The sequence below is a fragment of the Lepisma saccharinum genome, chromosome 18 (assembly GCF_977018435.1).
Source record: "Lepisma saccharinum chromosome 18, izLepSacc3.1, whole genome shotgun sequence".
NCBI classification, from domain to species: Eukaryota; Metazoa; Arthropoda; class Insecta; order Zygentoma; family Lepismatidae; genus Lepisma; species Lepisma saccharinum.
In genome coordinates this window covers 32,099,149-32,126,130 of record NC_139246.1, presented here as the reverse complement: position 1 = coordinate 32,126,130, position 26,982 = coordinate 32,099,149, and the positions used below count along the sequence as shown (strand labels likewise).

Below are 26,982 nucleotides of genomic sequence, written 5' to 3'. Positions count from 1 at the left end.
TTACTTGATCTGAACCAAGAATAGAAAGTAAGTTGCTACCACGCCCAGCAGCTGAAAGAATAAAACATTAATAAACATTGATAAAAATATACTGGTACTGGTACATTTATATACGAGGGCCATTTTTTTTCAACCTTCCATGGACCATAAACATAAGACAAGTGTTAGTAACAAAATTAATTTATTACCAAAAGTTATGTACGTACATACCTGGTTACTTTTTGATATAATCGTCGTTAAGATACTGGCATTTGTCATATCGTGGGACGAGCTTTCCGATCTCCTCTGCGAAGAACGTTGCCGCCAGTGATGTGAGATGGGCCTTAACGTTGTTTTGAAGCTCCTCATTGGTGTGGAAGCTTTTGCTTCCTAGCCAGTTCTTCAATGCAGGGAAGAGATGGAAATCACTCGGCGCTGTAACCCAACACTTTCTGGAGCAGTTTATATGGGAAGTGTTCGATCACCCAGCGTATAGCCCCTACTTAACATACATACATACATACATACATACACACACACACACACACACACACAACATATATATATATATATATATATATATACAGGGTGTTTCTAAAGGTCGTTTACAACGCTTGGGAGGTGATTCCTCACACGAAAACAAGCAAAAAGTATAAGTTCCATTTTTACGACTGAGGCTTCGTTTCCGAGATAGGAGCCTCGCAAAAGGTGACAAAGTGAACGTCACACCTAACTGGGACGAATACTATCACAGATAGAGAGGCGGTTCCAAGGGAATCATAAAGGAATCGTATGTGCTCAGTCCGGAAGTCACTATGAAAAGTTCACTGCACGCATGCGCAATGGAGTCCTCAAAGGAATTGGGGATTTCCAGCAACAACAATGCATGGAAAAGGTATGTAACGCAGCAAGAAGGACCGTGACAATGAGAAATGCGTTCAAGACAACACATCCCGACCTCAAACATCAAAACATGACCACCGAACACAAAATCCGAAAAGTTGAGCACGGTTGCATACCCCAGTTACACGCGAGGAATGAACGAATCATGTCATGTGGCATACGAGAGACAGGAGGAGGGAAAGAAAAACACAATATCAGATGATTGCGACAACGTGTATTTTTACACGCGACAACTACGTAATATCCCCCCCCCCACACACACACAACAAACAACAAATGCTACAATATCTTACGCACAGACAGTCCGTGTCACTGTACACCAACTGAAGATGTCACTTTCACCACACAAAGGGGGTGGGGAGCAATACCAAAAGTGTTCGCACGCGATCATTGTGACGTAAAAGAGACCAGTTTTGGAAGCGCTTCACAGGCAAGTCTGGCTCTCGTAGTCTACGTTTGACCTTCATGACTGCTGTTCCCGCGAGAGGAGCTCGAAGGGTTGGTTCTCTCCGGCAGTCGTCCCAATCGTGTTGCAGGTGCTGGGATATGATCAGCAGTTCGCTCTAGGTTGTCATACGCATTGAAGAGTACTAGTATGTTGCATTGAAAGAAGTTGACGTGGTGGAGTGGGCAAGTCAAGTATCGCAACAATTGGTCTGTGGTGTTCGTACGGTGATACGGCCAATTTGTGCAGTGTGCCAGTGTTAAACAAAAACAATACTTTGCAGTTCCAGCTCCCTATTACACAGATGGCTGCGTATACGACCCAGCAGCTAGCAGACATGCATCTCATGTATGGGGAGGCACGTGGTAATAGCCGTGAGGCAAGGCGTCTTTATGGAGAACACTTTCCACATAGACGTTTACCGTCTCACACCTTCTTTCAGGTAGTGGACAGTCGACTGCGTGAAACAGGGTCAGTGTTACCACCGCGACAAGAAGTTGGAAGACCCCGAAGTGTACGCACACATCAGTTTGCAGAAGATGTGTTAACAGCGGTCGCAGAACATCCTGGCACCAGTACGCGAGTGCTCGCTCGGGCACGAAACACGTCTCATGTGAATGTTTGGCGAGTGTTGTCAGATGAAGGAATGCACCCTTTTAAACTGCAGAAAGTACAAGAACTGTTACCTCGTGACTTTCGCCCTCGTATGGAGTTTTGCCAATGGTTGTTGCATCAGCTGGACACAAACCCTCACTTCGGGGCAAACGTATTGTGGACAGATGAAGCCATTTTCACCAGGATGGATGTCTTCAATAGTAGAAACAGTCATGTATGGGACTTTGACAACCCACATGCACTTTTTGTGGCCCATCACCAGCACAGGTTTTCAGTGAATGTGTGGTGCGGGATAGTACATGATCATTTAATTGGACCATACATTCTCCCTGTTCGCCTGAATGGTCGCACGTATCATGCATTTCTTAGTGAGGTTCTGCCTGAACTGTTGGAGACCGTACCTTTGGCACTGCGGCAAGAAATGTGGTACCAACACGATGGTGCACCAGCTCATTTCGATCGTAATGTACGACATTTCCTGCATGACGTGTTTCGCAATAGGTTCATTGGTAGGGATGAGCCTGTGCCTTGGCCACCGAGGTCGCCAGATCTCAACCCTCTCGATTTTTTCTTCTGGGGAGAAATGAAAACCCTCGTATACGATACACCTGTCACATCAGCTGAGGACCTCGTTGCTCGCATCAACGTCGCAGCCGCGACGGTAGCAGATACACCTGGCTTGTTTGCTCGTACTCGACAATCCTTGATTCGTCGCTGTCATCTCTGCGTAGAAGTAAACGGCAGACATTTTGAAAACCGTCTGTGATTATTGCCCTCGGCAAATACCAGTGAGAACACTTTTGGTATTGCTCCCCACCCCCTTTGTGTGGTGAAAGTGACATCTTCAGTTGGTGTACAGTGACACGGACTGTCTGTGCGTAATATATTGTAGCATTTGTTGTTTGTTGTGTGTGTGTGGGGGGGGGGGATATTACGTAGTTGTCGCGTGTAAAAATACACGTTGTCGCAATCATCTGATATTGTGTTTTTCTTTCCCTCCTCCTGTCTCTCGTATGCTACATGACATGATTCGTTCATTCCTCGCGTGTAACTGGGGTATGCAACCGTGCTCAACTTTTCGGATTTTGTGTTCGGTGGTCATGTTTTGATGTTTGAGGTCGGGATGTGTTGTCTTGAACGCATTTCTCATTGTCACGGTCCTTCTTGCTGCGTTACATACCTTTTCCATGCATTGTTGTTGCTGGAAATCCCCAATTCCTTTGAGGACTCCATTGCGCATGCGTGCAGTGAACTTTTCATAGTGACTTCCGGACTGAGCACATACGATTCCTTTATGATTCCCTTGGAACCGCCTCTCTATCTGTGATAGTATTCGTCCCAGTTAGGTGTGACGTTCACTTTGTCACCTTTTGCGAGGCTCCTATCTCGGAAACGAAGCCTCAGTCGTAAAAATGGAACTTATACTTTTTGCTTGTTTTCGTGTGAGGAATCACCTCCCAAGCGTTGTAAACGACCTTTAGAAACACCCGTATATATATATATATATATGCCCCGATGGCGCAGTGGTAGTGTCGTCGCCTTGTAATCAAGGGGTCCCGGGTTCGATTCCCGGTGGAGGCACTGTGCATAAAGTGAACTTAAAACACCAACTCAATCAATCAATATCGTACACGACATAGGAACGGGTACTTTTGACTCAATTTTTCCACTTGAAATCGGACGAGGTGCGACATTCTTTTGTTTTGTGCCGTCAGTCTGCCCGTTCGCACTTCATTTCTGCAACCTTGTATTTTGACGTCAAACGAGGAATGCGTACGAGGTTAGGTTAGGCCTGTTAGGTTAGGTTCCATTAGCATAAATACAATTAAAAAATATTATTTACGCTAAGAAAACTAAACCTAGCTAGCATTGCCTAACAATGTAGGCATGTATCCTAAAATTAAAAAAGCCTTCTCCCGTGACGTCAGTACACAAGGTTGCTAAAGTGTTGTTCGATAAGTGAGACCCGTGAGATAGGACCCTGTCGGACTGGTAGGAGTCGACAGTTGCACTGTAGATAGCGTGCAGTGCAGTTCATGGTGAATCATGTCCGAGCTGACAGTGTTTCAAAGAGGGCAAATTGTTTGTGCCCGCCTTGCAGGCGCCTCTGTTATCAAAGGAGCCATGCAATTTTGCGTCTCGAGAGGGACTCTATCCAAGATCATGATGACATAACACCTGCGTGGATGAAAATGTACACTGAGTGACAGAAACAGAAGGGCACTGAGGAGGATTATGATCATGTTTTGCATGAAGAATGGTGCATGACCCCATTATCCAACATCCAGGACTTGTATTTGCCCTCGAAGACTGCAGGCCGTTTTGAAAGCTAAAGGCAGGCGGTCGTGCACCTTATTAGCTACAGCATTCCCGCTTTTCTTCGCAGGTTGTTCCATATATATATATTGGAAAGACAACGGTGCATTTTGCACAAAAATGAAGGAGCAGAAAATTTGCTTAATTGTGGTTTTTGTTTGATAGAGCTACCATAAATCTTAATTAAATTACACTGCTTCAAACATTTTTCATATTTTTTTTAGAATTAGCGTAAATGTTGGTTTCCGACACAAATAACAGCAAATATGTAGAAACTATATAATTTGCGTCCACAAGTCATTGGACCAAATTCATAGCCCATGATTTCCTCTAGAGAATGGATTTTGTTTCGTGCCTTTAGAATCAAGGATTGGGAAGATATACAGTTTAATGCAGAGTCATGTATTTCCTTACATTTTGCGTGATCCAGTTCTTATGATATTGGTAAGCATGTATTGTTCTGCAGTGTTTCCTTACTTGCGTTTGTTACATTTTGTTCTTGTTGTTTAAAAATGTATGCACACAGTAGCGATGATTAGATATCTAAATTGAGGGTGTGGGGGGAAAGGACAGTTTACTTTCTACTTACAGCAATTAGAAATAATCGTATTGAAAATTCGGGCAGATGATTTCGGGTCAAAGCCACTAGTAATGTCATCATTCTTACTACATACAGACGTGCACTTGCAGCAGAGGTGTTGCCCCTTTCTATCTAATTGCAGTAAGTACAAAGTAAACTGTCCTTGCCCCTCTCAGTTTAGACACCTAACCACCACTACTGTGTGCATACATTTTTAAACAACAAAATCAACATGCAACAAACGCAAGCGAACGAAACACTGCAGAAAATCTTCTAATATATAAAAATGGATGAACGTGTTTGTATGTGTGGTGTGTTCGTTCCGGCATAACTCTCGAACGCCTGGAGCGCTTTCAACCAAACTTGGTACGCGTATCACTTGCAATCTCGAAATAAATACTGTGGGGGTAAGACACCTCTGGCACCCCTAGGGCGGGTGGGAGGGGGTGACATGTAAAAATAATCGAAAATGACCGATATTAGTGTGGAATACATAATTTTCGGGGTCGCCAAGATGAATAGTGACACTCCGAATGCAGTTCAACTCCAAGTTCATCACCTATCGCGATGTGGGTGAGAGGGGTTGAAAAATAGAATGTTAAAAATGACCTACATTAGTGTCGAATCCATAGTTTTCGGAGTCTCTAAGCTAATTGGTGTCATTCACGATGACCAAACTTGGTATCCATAAAACTTACAATCTGTAAAGTAGTACTGTGTGGTTGAGACACCCGTGGCACCTGTAGGGGTGGAGGTGGGGTGTAAAACGACAGATATTAATGTGGAATCCATAGTTTTCTGGGTCGCTAAGATGAATAGTGACACTCCCGATGCCGTTCAAATCCAATACACCCCTTGCACCCCTAGGGTCGGGGGTGGGAAGGGGTGATATGTAACAATAATCGAAAACGACCGATATTAGTGTGAAATCTATAGTTTCCGGGGCCGCTAAGATTAATAGTGACACTACCAATGCCGTTCAACTCCAAGTTCAGTTTACCCTATAGTTAGAATTCATTAATTTCCTGTCTAATAGAAGATTGGGATAAATAAATACCTGGGAAACGGCGGACAATCAGCTAGTATATACGTATATAAAATGAAGGGAAACACATGACTCTACATTAAATTACATATCTCCTCAACCTCTGACTCTAAGTTTGAACGTAAATTACATAGTATCTTAAATATTTGCTGTTACTTGTGTCGGTAACCAACTTTTGCAATAATTCTAAAAATTAAGGGAAACATTTGAATCGTTGTAATTTAATGAAGATTTATGGTCGCTCTATCACACAAAAGAACATAATATAGCAAATATTTCCCTCTTTCACTTTGTTTATCTTCTCCGTTTGTATACAATGCACGGTTTTCGAGATATTATTCGTTTTACTTTTAAAGGTGAAATTTTGGCGTCATTTTTTCAAGATGACGGCGAACGAGAGAGAGAAAGATTTCTCACATTATTTTACCATAGGGCAGTTCGTTTCATTTTTTGTATCAATTAGTTCCTCAGATGGCCAAAGTATTGCATGACGTTCCTCGACTAAATAACATTTTTTAATTAGAGATTTCGATTCAGCACAAACGTATTTTCAGTGTAGCTTCTAATTGCAAATCCAAATTGATCCGAGTCTTTTGTTGAAACTCACCGAGGAAAAGAACTCCACGGACAATGTGAAGAACATGTATCCAGTGATCCTCAATGGCTTCTGACACTGCATCGTAACCACCTTCAGGAAGAGTTTCATGTCGTACGATGTGTTGTACCACGAAGTGTCATACACCGTCCTCAGAAGGGAGCTGCTCTGAATTAAACAAAGAAGATAATTACATATTATATTCCAGAGTAAATACACTCACCTAGCAAAACTCGTGGGATAGCAGGTCATGGATTCGCGGCTGGACACCACGTGTGTTCCACGTCCCCTGCAGGACTGCGCGACGGCTGCAGTTGTGTGTGAGACGTTGTGGGAAGTGGCTCTGTGAGTGATTCGTGTGCATTGCAACGTCGTCGTGAGTTGACGGCATTCGAACGGGGCATGGTGGTGGGTGCCTCACGCATGGGACATTCGATTTCGGAGGTGATGCCGGAATTCGGCTTCCCACGTTTAACCGTGTCCAGAGTGTACCGAGAATGGGTGGATGAAGGCGTCACAGTCCACAACAGCCACCACACAGGGCGTTAAGCCGCCCTCAATGACAGAGACCGGCGACATCTAGGGCTAATGGTCAACAGACACAGGAGGGCAACAGTGCAACAAATCACGGCCCAATTCAACACTGGCCGCGCTAAAAACGTCTCCCAGTGGACAATCCGTCGGAACATGCGTGCCCTCGGGTATAGGAGCCGTCGCCCTACACGGGTGCCACTGCTAACCCCCCTGTCAGCGGACACTCCGGCGTGAATTTGCCACCAATCACCGCGGAAGGACACTGCAACAGTGGCGTAGCGTCATATGGTTCGACGAGTCACGGTATCAACTGCACCATGCCGATGGGAGGCACCGTGTGTGGCGCAGACCGCATGAAGCGATGGATCCCGCACGCCAAGAGGGCGTGGTCCAGGGTGGTGGAGTATCAGTCATGGTCTAGGGTGCATTTTCCTGGAATGAATTGGGTCTCCTGGTTGTTCTAGAAGACACGGTGACTGGTTCGCGGTATCGTCAGCTGCTGGGAGACCATCTCCACCCGTTTTTGGCCTTTCAACGCCCTGACGAAATCGCGGTCTTTCAACATGACAATGCGCCGCCACATCGCTCCAATGTCGTCCGTGAATGGTTTGAAGAGCATGCAGAGAAGGTCCAACGACTGACGTGGCCACCCCTGAGCCCTGATATGAACCCCATCGAGCATATCTGGGATGCAGTTGAACTCAGGCTCCGTGCACTGGATCCTCCACTCACGAACAGGACGCAATTGGCTTCCGCTCTGCAGACTGTGTGGTGTCAACTGCCTCCGGACGTGTACCAGGGCCTTGCAGACTCACTTCCACGACGTATAGCTGCGCTCCGCAGGGCCAGAGGAGGCCCGGCCAGATATTAGGTGGGTATCCCGTGAGTTTGTTTTGCTCAGTCAGTTTATATTTAGTGTTCAGAAATCACAATCTTAGTTTCGTAACAAAATATTTTATCTTTCCATTTACTCTGAAAATTTAAGGTAATAACAAAAGATGGCACTAGTGATGAAAACGAAGACTAGCAGTAAATTAACTTCAATTAACACAAAGAAAGTTATGTACATAGAAGTTACTCTTAGTATAAATAGGCTGAATTAAGTATTAAGTCATAATATTATCCAAACAATTGAAAATGAGAATAATTCATCATCTTTGTAGATATTTCCCCAGTCGTTTACCTATGTTAATCTATTTACTTTCTCGTCAGTTCATCGTTATGTGAGAGAGCAGATCGGTTTGTTCATTGAACTCTCCAGCATAACTATTGCCTATTTTTGTGGGAGCAGGAAAAGGTTTATGATCCATTTGCCTTAACTCATCTCACCCAACAGGTCGGTAGGTGCCGGGGCTTGCCCCGAGTTGATACTTTCCTGGAGATGAGGAGGCCTTGCTCGAAAAGGTTTATGATCCGTTATGTGAGAAACTTTTATCGATTCTACTCTTCCTTTGTTATTCTACTTTCCCATGATAGTATCAACAAATAAATAAAAACATCAAGAACGTAAACGCCAACAATTACTTACCTCTTGTATTAATAGTTCCCCAAATGCGCAAAAGATGTATACGAAGCCAAGAAAGTAGAGAAATAGGCCAATTAGGCTAATGGCGTACATCGAAACTCCTGTTTCCTGTCAAGATAAATTAAAATTATTATCGTATGGATTGGTATTATTTACAAGTGCAGGAATAGTTTTGTGTAGTTTCAGTAGCATTTTTAATTTGCGACACATAATTCATTAATGTTATTTAATTTTAAAACACAAATTTTAATGTTAAATACTATAGGTCTTTTCAGTTCTTACGGCGGGCGTTCTACAAGCTGACAAGGGAATTGAGGAACGGGGATGCGACCAATCCAGCGCGATAAGAAACGCAGCAGCCTGTAGAACGAGGGCACTTAGTACTTATTCCATCTACGTCGGAAATCTCGGCGCCACCGCTGTTCTCTGGTTGGTCTGAGGCGTATTCCCCGCTCTGCACTTATCTTGCTATAGTCCGACCACATGAAAAAAACCTTCGGTGGAAAGCGTTCGCGCATCTTCCCTGCCGTTATCGGTGCTCGGGGCAGTGTTGCCATGTCAGAATTGAAAAAATCGAGAGATTGTTCCTTGGGAAACCAGAAGATCTGCTACAAAATCCGATGATCTAATAGTAGCGGATGAACGACGTTCTCGACGGGGGGAGAGGGCGGCATACGCGTGCGCACTAGAGGGCAAGGACGTCCGCAGTTTTTTTTCCATTGAGAGGGAAACAATATATTTTTATCAGGCGGGTAAACGATGCATATTACCCCGTAATAGTGTTGCCGCGCTTGGCCCCTTAAAGGCTTTCCAGAGGCGCTAGAGAGCAGGAAGCCATTTAATAACTAAAACTATAGCAATTGCATAACACCTACGACACAGAGACGAGATAGGTTGTAAATAACCTAGAGTCGCCAAGCAAGGGGTCACAGAAAAAGCCCCCTGCAGCAATGGCGAGCGTTGTTTACGGTGTAAACGTCACAGATACTTTTGTAACAATGGTCCTAAATCCAGCGAAAATAAACCGAACATCTCAATTTCAAAAGTGGACGTGTTTCAAACAAAAGAAAGTAAACCGTCCGAGGGATCCGACCAGTGCCTTTCATCTCTTCCGCATCTTCCGGTGGTAAAATCTAAGAGGGTGCGTGGAAAACATCCTCAAGTTTTGCCTTTCTCAACAACGATTCAAGGGGTTTGCGATGCCTTTATTTTCACGAAGAATATTCACAGAAAGTTGTGTTCACAACCACAATCTTTCAAGTCGAATACTGACAATAACAAATCAATTTGCCTTCTGTTGGTGTTCGGTGAACAGATATCGTTAGTGGTGGGCATCCGTCCTGCATCATAATGAGAAAATGCATTACGTATGTGAAATATGATTTTTGTGAATTTTACAGCAGGTCTTCGTCAATAATTGAAGATAACAACGCTTATGCTAGGGTGCCACCTATCCTCCCCATCTGCTAGAAATACACACACTCACAAAACAACAACACACATCCACACACACACACACACACACACATGTATAAAATAATTTACCTAAGCTACGAAGTCAGAGGTTGTAACTTGCAAGGCATGTACGTTTCACTGTGTTTGTGTCACTTCATCCATTTCATCAGTTTTTCTATCATCCTTATTGTCATACGTACCCGTAGCGGCACAAAAGAGACGGAAAATAACGACAATAGAAATAGATTTTGGTCTGGGATAAAATACAACCATCTAAAAATAGTAATGTAGTAATAGTAATAAAATAATAATAATTATTATGTCCTAGTACAATTGAGTAGACGTTTGCCATAATTTCACAGCTTAAATGACACATTTTACTGCTGAGTGGAGTTCCATTCCACCTCTCACCTCCATGTTCAAATAAGATGAGCAGGAATCGTGTTTTTGAGCAGGCCGTTGGAGGTTCCATAGCAATAGTTTATGAAGGAATTCTCCCGAGAAATAATAGGCCTAGCAACACTGACGTGAGCCTCGCTGAAGGCTCTCTGCCCTTTCCCACACCCGCCAGCGCGATGCGGTTCTCCGCAGGTTTCTTTCCTTGTGGTTCCAGTATAGCTTGTAGACCGCCCGCCGTAAGAACTGAAAAGACCTATAGCTAAGAAAACACTATTTTTTAAAAGAAAATCGAAAGTATTTTATAGTAAGCAATCCTTTCAATTATAAGTGCAATTATTACTGCTTTGTACGTACGGAGCCCCTACTTTGACGTAGCTACATAATGATCCATCTCACATCGCCAGATGGTAAACAAATGCTTTCTAGTAATTTGAAATTTGTTTTTCTATTCAAAATGTTTTCTTCACACAAGAATTACATACTCAAAGCAACTGATTCTTTACACATGATTGCAATTGTGAACAAAATATGTCTGAAATCAGGTGTAAACTTCCTCAGATAAGAAAAGTTGATGACAAATCTTGTAGCCCACGCCATGGCGCTCCAAGCAAGTCGTGTAACATCTTAGATTTAAGCAGGTAACAAATAGTACCGTGAAAGGACGTCATAAGCCTAGCCAAGTGTATTTTAGAAAGTTAGACTGTGGTAGGTATAAAGTATGACATGCTGAAACACAGTGGAGCATCAAAAAGGTTTTGGTGCATTCCCTTTTTTTAGAAGTGCCCATGAGGTATAAAAATGGAAACATGAAGCATTTAACATATAAATATGTATAAATATATTGTGGATAGTAGAAACACACTCAACTCTCCCCTTCCCCGCCCTGATTTTTTTTCCCAGGTTACGTTCCCACTGAAATCTGTCTACGAACCTAACTGAAATCGAAGTCTATTTCAGAACGCCAATACATCGAGAAGAAAATCTAGTATAGCATAGTATACTGTGGACGAATATATATATATATACAGGGTGTCAATTTAATGGCGCCCACGGACCACAGAAACGTATAGAGGGCCTTGAAACAAACAACATTTCTCAGTACCATTTTTCTCATTGGTGCCTCGTTTCGGCGCTACAGTCGTTCACAAAAGCCCGTCTAGCAGCCTGAATGCTGAGCGTAAACAGCCATATGTAAGCCGTATGTCCAACAAAATTTGTTGTAAATGATGATGATATTTGGCTTGTAGGCTGAGACAAAATCCGATATTAACACTTCATTTTGAATATGTTATTTTTTATAACATTTTTCCCATCGTTGGTTCACTTCCCCCTTCCCCTAGGATGACAGCTGGGTTTCTGGCTGTGGTAGGTTGTGATATCCTTAATGTTTCGCCTACTGGACGCGTTCCTAGATTCATTTTACAGCTCATAATATGGCTGGTGGTCTGTCATTTTTCACAAAACTTGTGTGTTCCTTGCAACACTGCCGTGCGCTGTTTCACCCCAGGAAATGACGTCACAGATTCGATCAAATGTTGTGTTGGGTTGCCAGCATACAGGCCGCAAGACGGGCTTTTTTGAACGACTATAGCGCAGAAACAACGCACAAACAAGAAAAATGTTACTGAGAAAAGTTGTTTGTCTTGATGTCCTTTGTACATTTCTGTGGTTCGTGGGCGGCGCCATTAAAATGACACACTGCGTGTGTGTGTATGTGAGTGTGTGTGTGTGTGTGTGTTTGTGTATATATACACATATATTACAGTAGAATAGGGATAAGTTTTAACTTTCATTCTATATTAACGATTTTCAGTTAAGGTGATGCGTACCCCTTCACTGAGACACTATAAGAGTAAATTTCGACATTTCAGAAATATTTTACTATTTTTTAATTAAAGGTTTGTGATGGTTATTAGTTTCTTCAATAATTTCCCCGTAAATGTTTCATACACATTAGATAGACGTATGTCTTTTGACTGGAACTTACTAGTTCTTTTAGGTCCACTTTATGCACAGTAAGGCTAATCGGCACTGGACCTACAGTTTAAAGTGGGATCCGAACCACTATGTGCCTCCACCGAATATCGAACCCGATACCCCTTGACAAGGCGACTATGCTACCACTGCGCCATCGGGGAGGCCCTGCAAACTTACAGAGTTCCGGAATATTTATTCCCAGAAAAGAAAGCACTGCTTACAGGTATTGATATTTTCCACCTTCTCAATATAATAAAAGCCGTCCTCCGTGGCGGGGGGTTGGCATAGCGAACACCAACGCCAGGGGTCCCGGGTTCGTATCCAGACCTGAAAATGAGTATTTTTGTGTGTCACTTCATCAATTCCATCATGTCATCACTCATCCTCATCTTATCAATTATCTTAAAGTGGCAAAAGTGCCCAGTAAAATATACGAAATCAATCAATCAACAATCAAAGTAATAAAAATCCTTTCCCTCTCTGAATCTCCCACAGAATAGCTAGCGTTCATCTACTTCAGCCAAGCTCTGTCCCCTCCATAGCGACGTCACGGCCTCCTACCACGTCGGTCCTCTCAAACTGGCCATAACTAACCATAAGATACTTTGGCGCAGGAGCGGTTACTGATATTGTTGCAGCGTTGAATAACGATTGGATATTTTACCCTGAAATTTCATAATTTTTGCTAGTAACTTTTAAATTATTTTCCTATTTAATGATCGAACATATACAAATAATTTTCCCCTTAATTGTTTCAAAAAAGCTAATTCATCATTGTCTGTCAAAAAGTTCAATACAACCTGCAAGTTTTCACAGTATGTGAGTAGACGCACATGTGGTTGTAGCAGCGATGAAGCAACGCCCTGATATCTACAGTGCGTGCTATTGCAGTGAGGGTCAACGGTGTTTTCTTTCTATCCCCGTGCTTCAATCCGCTGGTCGTTGCAGATCGCCTGCAAAAAACGCTGGGATGCTAATTATTTTATTCGCCGTTAGAGAGCAGCAGCGTTACTGTCCTGCGCCGTAGAGCAACAGACAAAATGTCAACGTTGGGTAAAGATGTGTATTTGCTTTTGTGGGGAATCTTAACCTCCTTTACTATCCTTATCACCATTACATATAAATAGGATAAGTACTGAATTATAAATTGGTGTTATTAGTGATTTTATTGAAAATCATTTTGTTTTTATTTTACATGCATTTAAGCTCATGTAAGATTGCTCAGTACCCCACCCATCTCTTCCCTTTACTTGTACGCTATAGAATTTGCAACACTCAGAATAAACCATCAGAAGCCACCAAGGCCTTAGCGTGTAACATGCCATGTGTCTTAATGGTGACAGTCGTACCGCCGAGCCGCACTATTCCATTCCTCCGGCCGTCTATCTCCATTAAAGAATCATTGTAAATACCAGTTATATATACTTTTAAAAGGACTTGCATAACTATGACAATAAATTAGACGGAAATTCTTGCGTCTTCCGCAACGAGAAAACGAAGAAAGAATAATATCAGAAAGGTATGGCAATGAAAACACTTTGAAACTATATTCTTGCAATGTGCCTGAAGAATCTGAGGAGAAAGTCATTTCTCTTCACTTACCTTACTGGCCTCAAAGGCGATAAGTGTGAGTGCAAGAGTTGAGTGTTGCATATTCATCATCACCCCTGCTCCGTACGTCTCCTGTATTGAGTCAACATATCTGCAATGAAAAAACCCATGAATATTTCAAATGACCATTTCAATCACTCACAATATCCACACGTTTAATAAACAAATGTTTAGTTGCAATGATTGATATAAGAAGCTTTCTGAGTTTATATTAGATTATTTTAAAGAGCAAGGACCTGCAGGTTTCTTCTGCTTTGAAAATCACCTAGTACGCTTGCCTGTTTGAATGAATAATCGATCTTAGATAATTGGATCATTGTTTGGAAGTGACCAGCTTCTTGTTACCAATTACTGTTTTGAAAAGAGGGACTGTAACTTTGTAACCTTTTTTCCAGAATGGGAGTAGCGAAATTATTGTCTAGTGCAGGTTCTTCGGTATTCCGGAGTGTGGAGGAAAGAATACGACCAGATTAAAGTCACAAGCAAAAGTGAATAATTTTCAAACTGATTAACACGATATGTATAAACAAAGTCCATCATAATACAAACGATTCACGTCCTTTCTTCATCACGAAGGACGATGCGGATTAACAGCATACAAGATGGAAACAAGACACATGAATATCGTTAGACAACATATAATAAATAAGGTCTGACACCTGACACAGTACAGGTCAGGCGTAGATCTTCAGTCGGTATACGACAATTATTAGTTCTTTATTGTTACGTTGTTGTGTATTTCAAAAATAATGAACAGAATTATGGTTTATTACAGAAATAGAAGTAAAAATGCAATATGATATATGATGCGTATGATACATGTTTCATAACGTATCGCGTTACGTAATTGCTTACAAGAGAAAGGATCTAATGTATTTTGAATTTTCTTACATATGTATTTTCAAGTTAAAACATGTTTCTTTTAAATATGAATGAAAATTAATGACATTGTCAGCAAAGAGCAGAACAGCACACTTGTAGTTCATGTTTCCACTACGCTCTGGAGCTATAGTTAATGCAGAAAGAGGTGGTTGTAAATGTGGAAACAGTTAATATTTGGCAACACTTCTAGGTTTATGACTCTTTTCACAAGTAGGAATTGCAGCATTTTTAGGGATGTGATTTGAACAAGTGTTCTCGGCTTACCAGCCAGATTACATCGGTGTTAGCGTACATTGTTTCCAGTGCATACATTGCTCTGAGCAAGGAAACCTGGCTCGCAACCCGAGAACACTTGTTCATATCTCCAAAAACAAGAATCTGAATCTTTACGCACCTTATAATGCTGCGATGACGCTCGACCCAGAACTCAATTAGGCTGTGTACAAGCTCTCGCTTATCTTCAAACCTCAACTTCTTCCTATAAATGTTCAAGCGAAGGGTCAGATCATCAAATGCCCTTCGGATCTCAGGATCCTTGAAGCCTTTCGGTTCCGAAGGGGGGATCAGGGCTTCAGCTTCTGCTAGTTCGTCCGAATCCAGAATGACCAACGGAGTGACAAGATCCTTTAACAATCTCAGCTGGCAACAGACGTGGTACATCATCTCGCAGACCAGCATGTCGAAAGAGAGCGTCAGGCTGCAGGCTACCCATACCCACACCGCCTATAGGGAGAAGTTGAAAACACTAATAAGATTCATTACGCAGAAGGATGTATTTTAGCACTTAATATACCTAGGTACAGTAGAAGAAAATTATACTATTTTATTGAGAGATTATTTTAGAATTATAACTAGATTTTCCTTGATGCGATTAAATGCTTAATGTGTTTCAGGCTAAATCATGGAAGTTGAAATGTACTTATATACGTACGCAGATCTCTGTCGTTGAAACCTTGTTTGGATTCTATCAAGCTAATGTTTAAGTTCATGGGGAAGTTAGTAAACAGAATATGCTATTCTTGTCATCTGATAACGCACATTGGTGAGAACCAAGTCAAATGGTTGGTGCTGGTAACTTAATGGTGTGGTGTGTGGAACGCGATTGGTTGACCCATTTTTTTTTTATCGACAGTATCTTACGCAATAAGGTACTTTCCCCAGAGTTGTTTCAGCAGGAAGGGGCGTCACAACATTATTGAAACGTTGTGAGACAGATCACGTCTAAAGTGAGTTATCACATGATAAATGTTTATTAACTTGACCATGAACATAAATACAGAATGCGCCAAAATATACAGTACTGAAATTAAAAGACGAACATTACATTGCTGTCATCTGTGAGTTTATTTATCCTTAAAGAAACACTACATACACACTATTAGCGAGTTATAACTTCCTTTTCACTACTGATAACACGAGCGCCTGGAGCTATGCCCCATCGACAAACGCACATGCGTGTTCGAGGTGCGCGAGCTTCAGTACTGTATATTTTGGCGCATACCGTATTATCTTTGTCACTGTAAAAAACTTTTAATTCCATTGGAGCGTCACACTGTAATTGTTCGAGATAACCATTCATAATGCTCAAATCTTCGTGCATGTATCAGACTAAAATCATGTGCAATGGCACGTGAACTACTCACTTTAGACGACAGTATGATCTTGATGCAATACTGCCGCTTTAAAGGCATTTTAATGATTTTCTTGGAAACCTCGAAAAGGAGGAAGTGAGTACAAGCATTCATAAATAACTTTTTACTGGCTTGTAAAACCTCTAGTTTGAATGGATATATCATATCACCCCCTTCCCATTAAAAATGAAATGTTTATAGTACATATATCATTACTCGCAATTACAAAACAGGGTATAGTCTTTGTCGCTTTGTTATCTCGAGGGCCATGAGAACAAAATTGCACACTGTTTCAGATTCCAATTTAACCATTACGATTCTTTCGCGATTAACTTATCTGAGCATATAGTGAACTGAAAAATACATTTGACTTACTTTCGAAACCCCGCGCGAAGTACATTTACAAAACGACGTAGAAGAAGACCCATTTACAACTCTAGACGTGAATAGGAGAGATCTCATAGTAGTGTAAATTAGTTGTTTCAAAGTAATCCCAAGTAGGTAACCACTATTTCTATGGATTTAGCCTCAGTTGTATCATATTATGACGATTTTTTGTGGATTTAATGGCATTCGACGACGTTCCAGTACAATTTTTACCTCAACTTGTGTTTTCCTACCTCATCCTTTGTAGGTATTCTACGATCTTACGTGATATAGCTTAACCTATTTACTTTTTTTACGATCTTTCACGAGTTAAGTAACATACAGGTCGTTCTCTTTCACTTCAGTTGTAACCTGTCACGAGGACTTTTTTTACGATATTTTACGGACTAATCGAACCTACAATGGGAACAGTTTACCTATATGTATGTATGTCCTTGCTAATTCGATTTTTTTTTTAACAATTGTGTAAACAGTTTTCGACATACATCCATTTCCGGTCGCCATTTTGAATTTCTTCCAGTCAGGGAGGACAGAGGACACCGAGACCATGCTAACGTAAAAAATAACATTTGTCTACGATCATCCTTTCGAAAGTTACGAGTGATCGAAAAAAAAATCGGCAGTTGGCCCACCCCTTGACCTCAAAGGACCACCAAATTTTGTACGCGTACTCTATGTTACCGAAATCGACGGGGGGGATTTTTCGAGTTATTTTCCCGCTATTTCTTATATTAGTAATATAGAATTACTAAAATTATATATATGCATGTTTTTTATTGAAATTAGAATGGGAAGGAATAGGGGACATGTGTTTGAAGTAAAGATGATATCGAATGATCAAAGCAAGATTGTAAAGAGTAAATATTGTGGGTGTGTGATATTGTGAAAGGAAAGAAATGTTGTTATGTAGTATTATGGCGCTTGCCAATGTTTGTTGGAAAATGTAGAGGAAAAAAATAGTTTTGTTTATTTTGCTTTTTGTGTTGGAAAAGTGAAATTAATGTTACTCATTTTTAAATAATTGAAAATAAAGCATTTCTTCAATTTAGAAGTGAAATTGTTTTTGTTTTTCTTGCCTTTTCCATTTTAGTTAATATGTTTTGTGTTATTTGGTTTTCTTTTAAGGTAAAGAGGTATAGGGTTTATAATTCCTTTAGAGTTTCTCGTTCAGTATTTAAACGATAAATATTCAATAGCGTCAAGCATATATTTCCAAAGATTTTGTAAGGCTATAAGATTTCAATATAAAATTCATTGACCGATTTTATTCAAAGGAAATACCAGGTATTTTATCAAATGTTCATCTTCCATTAAAATGTAAAGTTTTCATGGCCATGTAATAAAATTTCATTACATTATTTTCAGTTTGTGAATTCTTGTTTAAACAGACATGGAGATTCATTCGCAACAAAGAACTATTACAATTATATATATATTATATATATATATATATACGCATATTTTTTAATTGAAACCAGATCGGGAAGGAATAGGAGACATTTTCTTGAAGTAAAGATGATATCGAACAAGTAAAGCAAGATTGTAAAAAGTAAACATCGTGTTTGTGGATATTAATAATATGAATTATCAGTTTGCAAAGATAAGAAAAGTAAAATAGAAATTCTTGCTCGCCAAGAGTCATATTATATCTGATGTATTATTTTCATTTCAGATAGGCAAGCACATACACATTGATATTTCATCAATAAATAAGCTTTCTTAAGATAAATTCCGAATTCCACCATCTAAAATACAGTTAAAATATATTGTGCAACTGTCCCTAATTATTTTTAGAATGAATAAAATGATTTCTGGTAATAATATGTTTAAATTTTGTGTTTTTTGTTTAAGAATTGATTAAATCAAGTACCAAATATTACCGATAAACAATTCACAAAAACGTTAGATTGAAATGTTAACATTTGCATAGAAGCTCTAGTTTTCACACTGCTTGCAACATGGTTTCTGTTTGCTCTTCAAGAAAATCTAAATTACACGCAGTTCAATTTACAGTGTTAGCGTGTTTCATTGTTATATGGGAAACCTTCCGCAGGTTTATTTTCCTGGAGCTTCAAGATTCACCAAACCACATGGTACTGACCATCATTATTCATCCTCATCGTTGCAATGTAAAGAGAAGAAGTATTTTCACGATATGCTAAGATAAGTTTCCCTGTTGCGAATGGAAGGGGCATGTTCAAAAACTAGAAAAATCGCTTGTTACGGTTTATGATGTTATCTGTAAAAAGCATGAGCTATGACGAGAGTGGGAACCGTGTCGGAAATAAATTCGTAGAGGGTGGGGGCTTGTTGCATGAAGATTCGAGGATGCCAAATCCTAATTACTGGGAAAATTGATATATTAATTGACCATTCCTTTCTAACGAATTAATTCTCTTCGTTTCTTAAAAACTCCGAGGTTTAGTAATGGAAGCCTTCTATCTGTCACCCTATCCCTGAACGAAACCAATTCAATCATTTCCATCTCAATGCATCTAATTCTCTGCAAATCACACGGCCGGAATCTTGCGTGTATCGACCTCACTGTTTATTCTTTCCTCTAGCTTTTGACCGCGTTGGAAGCAGCGTGAAGACTGGAAAGGCCATGCAAGGACATTTTAGAAGAAGAAAGATATCAAATGAAAAATTGATTTTTTGTGATAATGTTAACATTTCAGTCTAACGTTTGGAGAATTGCCATTCGATAATGTTCGGTACTTGATATAATCAATCGTTAAACATAACACAAGAGATGACATTGTAAAAAAACACAAAATTTAAACATATTATTACCAGGAATCATTTCATGCAATTCTGAAATTCTATTTTAACTGTACCTACTTGTATGGTCCACCCAGTGACTTCTCTTAGTGTCTGTGTGACAGTTATCGAATCATACTCTTGCCGTGTTGTGGCACGGAAGTAGACTGTTATAGCTTCAGGAAATTGCGTTGGGTTGTAACAGCCATGAGGCTGAGAGTGAAAACTATACTACCCCTGCACAAATGTTTTGCATCCTTGAAGTTAATGAATTGATACGTTTATTCTGGACATGCACTTTTTATAGTGACGTGCAGCTTCACCAGGTATGGAAGATTCTACATTACAAGAATACACTAGAATACACACGTACTATTTTGATTTGGGTTATTATTAGCCTCTCACGCCTGGCTGTCACAGATGTTGTTGAATAGCGAAGAAGAAAAATCACCGTTTGTATATCCGTGGGTGATCACGCAATCCATTGTATTCTACGTATAAGTCTGTTAGTCGATCGACAACTGCAAATTTACATGGATGTCTATTTCTCATAAATCTAAAACTTTTGAATCCAACATTATTTGTACTCCAAGCTAGGATTGTAAGGGGGGATAATTCAGATGGGTAATAAGTTTATCTCTTTATCTTCCAACCCCCCCCCCCCCGAAAGGGAAGTCAGTTTCTATCGCGAAAGGGAACTCAAAATGTAAAATCTTCATTATCACGAGTTAGAAAATAGATATAAGGGAGTGGGAGAAATGTCAAGGTTTAGAAGTGTCATAACGGTGAGTGATAGATGACACCTAAAAGTATCAAAATGCATAGTAGAGAGAAGTGGTGACGACAAATAGGTGCATTCTTTCCATATCATTTATTGCACCATTTAGAAAAATCGCAAGTTTTTGCAAAAAATTGACAAAGATTAAAAAAAAAAACAAGTAGCAATTATTCACATTATTTTCTATCACCATCAAAACAAAATGTCATTCGCACCAATACTGATAGTGAATATACATAATTTTCTTTCTTTATTTTTTAGGTGCCGAAATCAACTTTTTATTCCCCTCCTATCACACTAGGAAAATAAACTTGCAACATTAGTTATTACACATTCCATTCATCCATGGTAATTAATCAGAGGAATCCGATATTCGATCTGATCGGGAGAAAACGAATTCCATATAAAAAACGTCTAAACACCATCAAACGACGCATTACACTTGAAATAATTGGATGAGTATTGCTATTAATGTTAGGATTGGACTATGGTAACAAGGACGGTGGAATTTGGAGGAATGTTATTTACTCGTATAAGATATTTTCTTGGGGACGACACAAAACAGGAGAGAAAGCTTTAATTCAATAAGGTCAAGATGACACACTAATTCACTATAAAACACCTACCTACCTTCGAAAGGCAATTGAAAACAAGTTATTGCACAACGGTTACAAGGAAGGTGAGATTTGCAGGTACGTTATTTATAAGAGATTTTCTGGTGATGACAACACATCCGAACAAAATAGCAAAATACGCCTTTGGAATTTCACCAATCCATTTTGCAGGATTGGACAAGACTCCTTAATCCACAGTATCGTCTACCCTTCTCCGTTTTGCCAATCACCTAATCCATTCACTAAGAAGAGAAAAAAAAATGTTGACGTACTGAAAAAAGTTGACAGAATTCTAACATCCGAGAGTTCCAACGTTTTGCACATAGATGGCTTTGTCGTCGCCTATCAAAATTCCAACGTTTTGCTCATAGATGGCTCTGTCGTCGCCTATCAAAATTCCGCGACCCTTCCCAAAATGTTTACAAAATCATAAAAAATGGCGGCCGGAAGTGGACGTATATCGGAAACGGTAAGAGATAGCGCAAAAATAACTAAAAAAAAGACCGTTGAACCACCCTGTCGATTTCGGTAACATAGAGTACGCGTACAAAATTTGGTGGTCCTGTGAGGTCAAGGGGTGGGCCAACTGATGATTTTTTTTCCGATCACTTGTAACTTTGGAAAGGATGATTGTAGAGACATGGTTTATTTGCGTTATCATCGTCTCGGTGTCCCCTGTCCTCCCTGACTGGAAGAAATTAAAAATGGCAACCGGAAATGGATGTATGTCGAAAACGGTTTACACAATTGGTAAAAAAATGCTTTGAATTAGCAAGGACATGGATACATGTGGGTCAGCTGTTCCCATTGTAGGTTCGATTAGTCCGTAAAAGATCGTAAAAATGTCCTCGTGACAGGTTACAACTGAAGTGAAAGAGAACGACCTGTACGTTACTTAACTCGTGAAAGATCGTAAAAAAAGTAAATAGGTTAAGCTATATCACGTAAGATCGTAGCATATCTACAAAGGATGAGGTAGGAAAAACCAAGTTGAGGTGAAAAATGTACTGGAGCGTCGTCGAATGCCATAATATCCACAAACAAAATCGTCATAATATGATACAACTGAGGCTAAGTCCATAGAAATAGTGGTTACCTACTTGGGATTACTTTGAAACAACTAATTTGCACTCTTCCTCATCCCACACAAAACAAGATAAGACTCCGCAAGGTCTTGACTCGTCACATCTCAGTATCATTCCTGGCTGAGATGGAGTAGGGATTTTTTTAAGACACCAAATTAATATATGTATGTTTCCTTCCAAACTTTAATGTAACATGGTTTTCCATGTTGCTAAATTTCAAACGAGACCTAGAGCTTCATCTGTTCCAAAATTATATGTGTTTTACAACGTGTTAAAAAACTACATCCTAAAAATAACGACACAATCGTAAAAATAGTCTAATTATGCAAAATTTGTTATTAATATACAGGGGGTGACGTCTGCTGTTCTGGAATGAAATGGCCCTTGACCCACACATATACGAGGGGCGTACTTTAATGATTTACACTTTATTTTTCTCAGGTTCCATGGTCCACTTTTCGAGAAGTGAGGACTGGCATTTGAAGCTTGAGCAGGCAGCAGTGCCCAAAAAGGATTCCCGGTGTTCACATAGCAGCACGTGTATACATTATCGTCCAGACTATTGGACAACATGGAAAGCGACTATAATGGTCAGCGTGGGACAAGTTGGTTTCTATGGAGAGAGGGTGTGACCACAGCACAGATTTACAGATGAGAGTACGCGGGGCGTGGCAGGACCTCGAACCCCATTTCAGCAATGGCCGTGGTTGATTCCCGACTGGTGTGAGAGCGTGCGTTGTCGTGTTGCAGGAGCACTTTTGTCCATTTTCCTGGTATTTTTTTTCTGAACCCATCTGCCGAACAGATTCCCCATATTAAGGTGGTCGTGCACGATTCACTGCAGGGTATTTCTGGACAGGCCCCTGGTTACCTCCATTTCAGAAAACGTGATGCACCTGTTCTCAAGAATGACTTCGTCAACACGTGTAATGTTTATTGGTATTGGCACAGTCACTTTCCTTACATAACTTGTCTCTTTTTCTGTTGACGTGCGTCCTGCTTTCCAGCCTTCCACCCAATTGTAAATGGTTTTCCGCGAAGGCGCATGTTCACCACACGCTGCTGCCAATCGTCTGTAAATCTCTGCTGTGGTCACACCCTCTCTTCATAGAAACCAACGTTTCCAAATTGACCATTATAATAGCTTTCCATGTTGTCCAACAGTCCGCTCACAATGATGTACGGATCGTGCTGCTATGTGAACGCCGGGTATCCTTTTCGGGTACTGCTGCCTGCAATCTATAGACTAGACTCGTAGCTTCATATGCCAGCTCTCACTTCTCGAATGGTGGACCATGGGACCTGAAACAAAATAAAGTGTAAATCATTATAGTACGCCCTCGTACATACTACAAACATTATATTCATACACATACATACATGCATGCACACATACATGTTCTATGTCCCGTACCAAATGAAAAAAGATTGATGCGCCACTGGTACTTAGTGAGGCGACTGTGCAGTTGTACGACAGATTAAATACTCTCCGAAAAGTTTGTGAATCTGCTAGAACTATAACGGTTCAATTGGTTAAGATTTTCTTACATTTCAAATGGAAGTGGTAGTTCACTTGATTATGTGTCTAGAAGAAGATTTTGTGCTGAACAAATAATTTTTGTACCTCATGTGATCTTTAGCAGAAGTGCCTCCCCGATGTCGCAGTCGTTGGCTTGTTATCAAGGGTTCGATACCCGGTAGAGGCACATAGTGGTTCGGATCCCACTTTAAACTGTAGGTACAGTCCCGATTAGCCTTACTGTGTATAAAGTGGAATTAAAACATCAATTCAGATCTTCAGCTGAAAAGGTATATCTTATAAATATATCCGCCGACAGAATATGGACACTTAACCACAACGCCAGCCAGGAAGAAACACGACACTAGGACCGTTGCCCGCCCTGACTAACAGTTTAACTTTGCATCGGCTACCTCGTCGTGTGCACCCTCCTACGAGTGCCCAGTCACTTGCTTGAGTTATCACAGTGATATCCTGATTCAGTTACAAGAATACAAAATGTTGAATTCTCTGATCTAAAACTTTATTCACACTCCTCGCGACAGCAGGTAAAGACAGCCACAATCTGTCTATCCAAGCATCGGTAACGGTTCGGATTGTTTTATGATTTTTCAAATTCTCCTAGCGGAAAGACTAATTATCGCATAATTTTGGCAATCATTGTCACACGTAATTTGAACCTTCCTTAAAGTAATGAGCACTCTTTTGATTTAGAAAAAAAATATATTTATGTTGGTAAAAGAATCTTAAAGAATTACGCGCTCGCCATGGGCGACAGCAAGTATCGTAGAATAGTGGGAATGTATGTAGAAGTAATTTGGAAACTTCCTAAAACTAATCAGCACAGTTTTCATTTTAAAATATGTCCAATGTACGGGTAAAATGAGATGTTGGAGGTACCTTGCACAAAACTCCCCATTTCGCACTCTTCAAGCATTACACAGACTACCGGCTAACCTAACTACGAAAACATTTAGGGATACTACTTTAATGCTAAGAGAACTAAACCTTTCTAGCCTAACCTAACCACGAAAGTATGTATTGAACATCGAACATTTTGTAGGGCAAAAAATAGATAGAAGTGTGTGGAAGCGAAAAATCCAGTGTCAGGGAAACATGATTTAAGCAATTGCCAGAACTCTGCAGTATGTATTAAGGCACGTAAATGGAAATCGAACCATTAGAAAAATGCATACCTAACATGGTGAAACTTGGGCCATAGAATCAGGTGCCGCTACATCAGCACGAGAAGCAACAGCCTTAGGGGATATCAGCTTCACTAGACACACCTCATCACCAGTCTCGTCGCGCCAGAAAAAAAAAATCTGTTCGTGTCTTCTAAGCAAGAAGTTTGTCCATGGTACTAAATTTAAGTTTAATTTAAAAATGGTTAAAACAATTTAAAATCAGTTTTGTACTCCGTCTGACTAAGACGAACTTACCTGAAGCACAATTGTCCAAATATAATTTTCCGTGTCCTTGATTTCCCATGGGTACCTACTATGCAATATTAACTGCCTCTTTGTTACTTCGATTGTTGTATTGCCTTGCTCAATAAACTCGGTTTCAGTAAAGAAAAATGGCTTAATGGTCCACATGAACAGAGTGAAATGGCCAGCAAACCATCCGAGGTAAGTAATCTTCAAGCATGTCTTGTAAGATTTCTCGATCACCTTGTCGTCAATTTCGTCCAATAGAGGGTGATAGTGCAGCCCATTACTCCAAGACCGTAGCGTTTTATAGAACGACTTTCTATTATAAATAATGTAGTACATCTTGTAGAACAAAGCTAGAATCGGTAATGTCGGTATACTACTGAAGATACTTTGACCCATACTTTTGGCACTTTTGATTAAAATCTCGGCAAAGCAGGCTGCTGTTTGTATAGTTACGAGTATGAGCTGGATCGTGGAGAAGATTACCAGAAGGGCTTTCTTGCAGAAACTGCGCCTCTTCTCTTCCAGCTGGAAGGAGAAGAAACAGCCAGAGAGCTTAAAGCCCTTCAACACTGTCCAGAACATCGCCCCTGTACCGTACTTCCTAAGGTCCTCAACCTTCATGCTGGCGAACATTTCGAAGTTGCTGCACCTGGTACAAAATGAGCTGTTCGCTAAGTTTGTGACAGTTTAGTCCAGGTGTGGACACAGAAAGCTTAAGTTTACAAGAACTTGATATTTGAATTTGCAAAGACGTTCCTCTACTGGGCGTACAGTGACATTCGACTCTACCACATTCCTCCTCACAACCAGAGATTGAATACCGACGCTAAGGTCCGATTGGTGTACAGAACGCTAATTAAAGAGAACGTCTGTGATTTTTCAAACCAAATCGCGTGCTACCACCATCGCGATTCCTATCATTTCTTGAAAAATGCGACACTTTTCTCTCCGTGTGTTTGCTGACGGCATAAATGAATCAGTATATCCATCTCATCTTGGCCATATCAATTTCAGCATATTGATTTATTAATTAAACTGATAAACGCAAAGATAGAGGTGTGTAGAGATCGTAGTAGGAATGGAAAGCTGTGATTAATCGATCTTAAATTCAGATCTTGGGTTCAAATCCTGCTACAATTCGTTAAACGTTAAAAATACAATATTGTCTCCGATGGCTGTGTGTTTGATTCCCAAATACCACATGCAATGAGTTTCTTTTTTCATCTGTTTTCATCTTATTGTTTATCCTCTCTATCGTAACAACTAACCCAATGCGACAGACCAAAGGCGAATAATAAAGATAGGCCTAAAAATGGAAAATTGAACTCTCTCCATCTGTCATTTTGATGTCCGAAAATTTCTCTGTACCTCTCCCGAATCTTCCGCGGTGGTATGGATTCCTTAAAGAATTCTATGGACGATTTCGCCCTCTTCGTTGACATTATCCAATCACGTGTTTTCTATCTCTTCGTCACAGTCAATCTAATGATTTAAAAAAAATTAACGTTACTTAATTGACTGGCCTTCGTAGCATAGTGATAAGCATAAACCTACTGCAAAGTTGCAAGGGATTGGATACCAATATGACTGGAAAATAAAATGACTGTAATAAATATTGTTTGAAATGAAAAGGAGGCTGTACGTAAGACGAAAGTACGCATAGAACAGAAAAATGACGTCATTTCACATTACTTAAGGTGATGTTTACTATTGAGAGTTGTAGAAAAATCTATTATGTATTTTGTTGTACTGTACAAGTCTCAATGAGAACGGGAAATGCCTTTTGAGCACATGCTTAGTTCATAAAAGGGGTATTTGCGATAACACTGTACTGTACTAGGTAAATGAAGAATTGTTGACTATAATTAGATAAAAAGTAAAAAGCGTGAAAATGTGACAAGCAAAGGC

General features: G+C 40.3%; 1 protein-coding gene across 1 annotated transcript; it reads right to left on the bottom strand.

Moving 5' to 3' along the window:
• On the bottom strand, positions 1 to 25,695 carry LOC146002198 (odorant receptor coreceptor-like). Its single transcript, XM_083139915.1, has 6 exons — positions 25,528 to 25,695; positions 15,256 to 15,584; positions 13,971 to 14,070; positions 8,541 to 8,645; positions 6,491 to 6,646; positions 1 to 51 (listed from the first exon to the last, which is right to left on the bottom strand). The coding sequence occupies exons 1-6, from the start codon at positions 25,693 to 25,695 to the stop codon at positions 1 to 3; spliced, it is 909 nt and encodes a 302-aa protein (XP_082996041.1).
• Positions 25,696 to 26,982: the final 1,287 nt, after the last annotated feature.

What these genes read in the sequence shown, in the direction of transcription:
- LOC146002198 (XM_083139915.1), bottom strand. Translation starts at nt 25,695, where the DNA reads ATGAAGGTTGAGGACCTTAGGAAGTACGGTACAGGGGCGATGTTCTGG. An exon ending in CCACGATCCAGCTCATACTC is followed by an intron (nt 15,585 to 25,527) that starts GTAACTATACAA and finishes TTCTCCCTATAG; the next exon opens with GCGGTGTGGGTATGGGTAGC. An exon ending in GGGAACTATTAATACAAGAG is followed by an intron (nt 6,647 to 8,540) that starts GTAAGTAATTGT and finishes TGTTTAATTCAG; the next exon opens with AGCAGCTCCCTTCTGAGGAC.